Genomic DNA, 5,657 nt, shown 5'->3' with positions numbered 1-5,657 from the left:
GCAGTGCCGTCAGCATGGCCAGCGTCCCCGAGGCCGCCCGCCGCAGCTTCTCGTCCTCCTCCCCGCTGTACAGAACCATCAGCTTCAGGCGGTCGCTGCCCTCGTCCAGGAACAGCTCCTGCACCTGCAGGCGAGGCGGGGGCTCACAGTGCAGTGCGGCGCAGAGGGGCTGCACGCCCCCGGCCGAGACGCCCTCACCTCCTTGCTCATGGCCATGTTGCACATGCACTCGGTAGCAGCCAGGCGGATCAGCTCGTGCTCCTCAAACATGTATCCCTCGATCATGGGCACAGCCCTCTCCTTCAGGATCTTCTGCCTATGGCAAGGCAGCAGTGAGCAGCTCCCGCCCTGCGCTGGCCCCGCGCCCTCTCCCCCCAGCCCCTGCCCCGCGCCCATACCGCAGCCGCTCGCTGATGCCAGCCAGATTGGTCAGCGCCATCAGCCCCTCAAAGTTCTCCAGGCCTGAGCGCTGCAGGTGCAGCAGGCTGACCAGGGGCCGGACCACCTCGTAGATCTGTGGAAGACAGCAGCGCAGAGCTCAAACTCTCCCCCTTACAGAGCAGGGGCTGAGCGCAGTAGAAAGGCAGAGGAGCTCACACAACCAGGCCTAGGCAGTTAGGCCGCTATGGAGACCACCGTGCCTCCTCAGCCCAACGCCCTCCCCAGGCAGACCCCTGCCTATCTGCAGCAGCGGCGGCGAGGCTCCATCACAGCCCCTTCTGCCTGCCGCTGCCCTGCAATACTCCGACCAGCCCTTGGGCAGGTCCAGTCCCCAGCCCACAGCCGTGACACCGACCCGCTCCCCAGGGAACGCCATCTCAGGGTTGGAGGTGATGGTGATCTTTGCCAGGGCCTGAGCTGCCTTGGTCTGCCCCACTTCGGTGCCCTCCAGGGACAGCGGGATGAGAGCCTGCAGATAGAGATGCATCAGCCAGGTCACAGCAGCCTCAGCTGTTCCCAGGCTTATGTACGAGCTCCAGACCTCCCAAAGAGCAGGCCAGGGGCACCGTAGCACCCGTCAGCTCACCTTTCCTCCTCCCTGTGCGACCACACTGCCTCGGTCCTCTGCCTCCGCCACCAGGGCCAAGAACACCCTGCAGACAGGGCAGCACTAGTTGGAACTGAGGACTTGCCATGCTGAGTCCCAGCACCACCCAGTGACTGACAGCGAGCCCAGGCAGTACTGGCTGCCCACACACCCCCACCTGTTCCCAGAAGCCTGGGTTCACCAGAAGCACCAAGCCTGCAGGCAGGGCAAACTTAAGGCAGCTCCCACCGTGCCCTGCCCCATACCTGGAGATCAGCTCCCGACAGGAGTTGGTCAGCGCTGGGTTCTCACTCTTCACCACACAGGCCAGAGCAGACACCACACCAGCCGTCAGCAGCTTCCGCACGCGTCGCTTCACAAAGTCTGGCTTGTCCTGTCCCAGAGGCAGGACCACCACTCACTTTGGAACCAGCACACAACTTGCCGCTGCTACCTGACCATGCTGCCAACCTCCCAAAGGCATCAAGGCGGTACCTTCAGACACCTCTGTCCCACCCACACATTTTCCTGTGGGGCTGTGGGTCCCCACAGCTCCTGAGACCAGCCACCAGCCATGCCCTCTCACCTTGGGGTGCTGCTCTGGAATGTGCTGCTTGGCATACTTGGCCAGCTCCAGCATCTGTGGGTCTGGCTCCTCGTGGTCGTAGCTGTTGGTGCAGTTCACCAGTGTGGAAGCAACAGCATAGAGAACACTCCTATCTTCTGACTGCAATGGTAACCGAGCACTGATTGCAGCCATGGCAGAGGACACATGTGGGCTTGAGCCCAGTCAGCAGCACCAAGCCCCTCCACACACCCCAGCCACAGCCCCACAACCTCTCCAGCAGGAGGGACAGGTGGGCACGTTCCTCCAGCACCAGTATTCCCCCGACCCAAGTCCCCCTCCATCGTGCTCAGCACTCACCTTTGTCAGCTGAAACATGGCCTGCATTGCTGCCTTGTCCTCTACAAACTCCTCCTTGACGTCAGCATCAAATGTGAGGTAAGCCAGGCCCTCCACAGCCCAGCGCCGCGTGCCGGCATCAATTGTCTCATTGCACAGCCACCTGCAAGATGGCCCCCGTCAGTCCTTGCTGCGCACCCGCCCAGCTCCTGCTCCCATCACACCCCACAGTTCTCAGCACTCACTTGCGGCACTGCTTGGCTAATTTCATCGTGGAGCCCTCGGCAAACTGCTTCATGCTGAAGTCGGTGCCTCCAGCAGACCCCAGCTTGCACAGTCCCTGTGGCCAGAAGCAGAGTGTGAGAGCAGGAAAGGCTGTGGTGTCCCAGGCACACCTGTAAGAGCCCCCAACCAGAAACAAGATGGCAGCAAAGCCCAGCCCCACCCAACAGCTCGGTGCAGCCGCTCCTCCCGCCCCGCTGTGCTCACCACCAGCGCACGGATGCGGATGCTGTCCCTCTCACTGTGCTTGTAGATCTCCTTGAGCAGGCTGACCCCATTGGCAGTGATGAAGGAGGCACGCTTGGCCTTGTCAGCTGCATGGATCAGAGCCTCCACTGCTACCAGCTGGTGGGCCTCGTGGACGGAGGCGCAGAGGGACAGTATGCTGTCCATGATCCCCTCCAGCTCCAGCACCCTGTTCCCAGCTTCCGAGGGGCCCTGCAGCAGGCACGACACTGTCTGGATGGCCCGCAGCTTCCCAGCCAGCTCCTGCCCCTCGAACCAGCTCCTGCAGTGGAAGAACATTCAGAAGGACAAGGCTGATCCCGAACACCGCCTCCAGCCCCTCGCAGCCCTGCCCTGATAGACCCCAAGCTCTGCAGGTCTCTGGTGGTCTGCACTCTACTTTCACCAGTAAAAGCAAGAAATAGGAGTGCTGTCACTTACAGCGGAGACAGACACAGCAGCAAAAACCTCCTGACCAAGAAGGACTCTGTCCTATGCAGCCCCAGGGAATCCCAGGCTCACCTCACATAGTCCTCACACAGGTGGTGGAAGTTCTCCCTCTCAGCATCGCATTTCAGGTCATCATAAAGCTTACTCAGAAGGACCGAGGCACTCATCCGGCTGTTCTCTGTCACAGGCAGGCTGCCCGGAGCCCCACACACAGTGCTTCCCACCTCCAGGATCTTCTTCAGGCCTAGGAGCACCTAGAGCTCAGGTGCCTGACGAGGTGCAAAGTGGGGTGCGCAGGTGCCTTGCAGAGCCAAAGCACACAGCACCCCAAGGCAGAAGGGTGTGGTGCCCCAGTGAGATGCTGCAGCCTGTTTCACTCACCCTGGTCGATCACCCAGAGGCTCATGCTGTTGTTGATATCCTTCGGTGACTTCCTGGGCACCACCTTGATGAGCAAGTTAAGGGCATTGTCACGGCCGTGAGCAGAGGCCCCTTCCAGAGATAGCAGCTCCAGGAGATCCTTGATCAGCACTTTCTGTTCCTTGGAGGAATCTTCCAGGAGAGACAGTGCCAGCAGTCAGTGCCCTGCACACAGGCCTCACCCCATCACAGTAAGGCTGGCAAGTCACACTGTTGGGACAAGGGGCTCCTGATCCCCATCTCAAGGTCATATTAATCCAGGCCCAGTGGAAGGGAGCTGCAGCAATGTAAGCAGCAGGACAAAGCTCCCTTAGTCCTCCCTGCACCACATCAGCCAGCTGGGGCAGCAGGCACTCACCCAGCACCACTGCATCCTCCTTGCCACGGAAGTCCTTCTGCATCCCCTCCTTCAGAGAATCAAACATCACATGCAGGAGGTTGCAGGCAGCCAAAGAAACCTGCTCGTGCTCCACACCCAGCACTGCCGAAAGACGCGAGGACCCCAGCTCTGTCAAGATGGCCATGGACTGTAGGTGGAAGCAGAGGCGTTTTCTCGAGACTGGGGAAACTCTGGCACTCCCCAGCACCTTATCAGCTCTGACAGCTCAAGCCCGGCAAGTAACAAATCAAAGCCCCACTGCTCAGCAGGGCTGTGGCCTGACACAGGCAGCAATGTTCCCTGGCCTGACAAACTCCACAGTTTTCCCAATGTGGACATCCCCTGCTCCAGGATTCCTCACACAGGAGAGCTGGGCTCTGCTATAACCTACCCGGGAGCGGTGCCCAGAGCACAGCCCCACCAGGGTGCGCAGGGCCGCCAGCATCAAGTCAGCCTTGGCTGTGTCAAGCAACTGCGTCAGGAGCCGCACACCATCACTCTGGAATATTTTTTCTGCTCCAGCCTCTTCCCGCGCCAGTACAATCAGGTTCTGCGCAGCCTGCGAAAGGAGAGGTGCATTTGGGTCACCAGCCCACCAGAACAGAGCTCCCTGCACACAGGGAACTCACCAGCAGGGCGCCCACAGGGCAGCCAAAGCAGCCACAAGCACCCAATCACCACTCCCAGTCTCCAAGGATGGTATTCTGCTGGCAGGAAGCCCAATCTCCATAGGACAGAAAAGTTCAGCCAGCAGCGCTGACCTGAGAGTACAGTTCTTTCTACCCAAGCCACCTTGTGTGTCCTGGAGTTCAGACCTTTTGCTTCTTGTCCACATCCTTTTCTTGGGGATCCAGCAAAATCTGAAACATCTGTTCCACCTTCGAGTCCGTACAGGACATGGTCTTCATCTGAGAGAGATTGGGAAGAGCAGCTCAGCCCTCGCTGCTCCCTTGAGCCTACTGCACCCAGAGGGCACGCAGGAGCCCTCGCACCATCTACTCCTCACCTTCTCATGCATGCTGCTCCCCAGGGCGCGCAGGGCCTCCTGGAAGGCCTTGTTCTTGGGCTCCAGGCTCACACACCTCTGCAGGTCGCTGACAGCCTGGTCCAAACGGCCCAACTTCTGCAGCGCCTGACTCCGACGGAACAGCGCCTTCACGTCCCGGCCGTCGGCTTCAATGGCTGCAGAGGAGTGAGGAAGCTGTCACAGAGGCCCCGCACTGCTCCAGCCTGCCCCAGTGAGCAGCACGTGGAAGGTGGTTCCCAGCCACACCTGACTACCTTTAGATGCATCTGCTTCTGCCTTGGTATAATCCTCCTGCAAAGAGAGTCAGTGAGAAGGAAATCTCAGCACACTGCCCATGGTGGCTGCACTCACCCCCACCCGCTGTGCCCTGCTTCAGGAAGAAGGAGCAAGGAAACAGCCACGGAGTTTAGGGACGGAAACAACGCCGCGGAGGACTGGAAGCAGCACAGCGGTGTGCCCTGCCCCGCCCAGAGCACGGCCCACACAGGGTCCACAAGGGTCCCTATCGCCCCGACACTTCTCGAGCCCCTACCCGAGCCCCTGCAGCTCACTGCACCCTGCCCCACAACAGCTCCCGACAGGAAACCAGAGCAACCGGAGATCCGGGGCCGCCTGAGGAGCAGGCCCAGGATGCCCGCAGGCCCAGGATGCCCGCAGGCCCAGGATGCCCGCAGGCCCCGACACAAACAGCAGCGCACGGGGGCAGAACATCAGCCACCGGCGGGGCCGGGAGAAAAGAGGCGCAGAGGGAAGTCACGGAGCCGAGCCCATCCCATCCCGTCCCGTCCCGTCCCGTCCCGTCGGGCAGCTCCCCGCTCTCCCGTCTCACCAGTTTCAGGTAACACGCGGCGCGGTTGCGGTGCAGCACGGCGCGCTCCGGTTCGGCCTGGCAGAGGCTCAGCGCCCGCGTGTAGGCGGCGAGGGCCGCGCCGTGATCCCCGGC

At 61.2% G+C, this 5,657-nt stretch overlaps 1 protein-coding gene across 1 annotated transcript in view; it reads right to left on the bottom strand.

Moving 5' to 3' along the window:
* FES (FES proto-oncogene, tyrosine kinase) overlaps positions 1-5,651 on the bottom strand; it is a 16,059-nt gene extending 10,408 nt beyond the window's left edge. Inside the window, exons 1-18 of the mRNA XM_010717705.2 lie at positions 5,544-5,651; positions 4,969-5,005; positions 4,694-4,869; positions 4,503-4,595; positions 4,079-4,246; positions 3,667-3,835; positions 3,270-3,440; positions 2,961-3,132; positions 2,421-2,721; positions 2,177-2,271; positions 1,953-2,094; positions 1,614-1,754; positions 1,294-1,421; positions 1,028-1,094; positions 797-910; positions 399-514; positions 199-316; positions 3-124 (exon numbers count right to left, since the gene is read on the bottom strand). Of these exons, the coding sequence (XP_010716007.2) occupies positions 3-124; positions 199-316; positions 399-514; positions 797-910; positions 1,028-1,094; positions 1,294-1,421; positions 1,614-1,754; positions 1,953-2,094; positions 2,177-2,271; positions 2,421-2,721; positions 2,961-3,132; positions 3,270-3,440; positions 3,667-3,835; positions 4,079-4,246; positions 4,503-4,595; positions 4,694-4,705 (2,129 nt within the window). The 5' untranslated portion in view covers positions 4,706-4,869; positions 4,969-5,005; positions 5,544-5,651. The remainder of the gene's footprint in view (positions 1-2; positions 125-198; positions 317-398; positions 515-796; positions 911-1,027; positions 1,095-1,293; positions 1,422-1,613; positions 1,755-1,952; positions 2,095-2,176; positions 2,272-2,420; positions 2,722-2,960; positions 3,133-3,269; positions 3,441-3,666; positions 3,836-4,078; positions 4,247-4,502; positions 4,596-4,693; positions 4,870-4,968; positions 5,006-5,543) is intronic.
* Positions 5,652-5,657: the final 6 nt, after the last annotated feature.

This window comes from Meleagris gallopavo, chromosome 12, assembly GCF_000146605.3.
Source record: "Meleagris gallopavo isolate NT-WF06-2002-E0010 breed Aviagen turkey brand Nicholas breeding stock chromosome 12, Turkey_5.1, whole genome shotgun sequence".
Classification (NCBI taxonomy): domain Eukaryota; kingdom Metazoa; phylum Chordata; class Aves; order Galliformes; family Phasianidae; genus Meleagris; species Meleagris gallopavo.
This window is presented reverse-complemented; position numbering and strand designations above follow the sequence as displayed.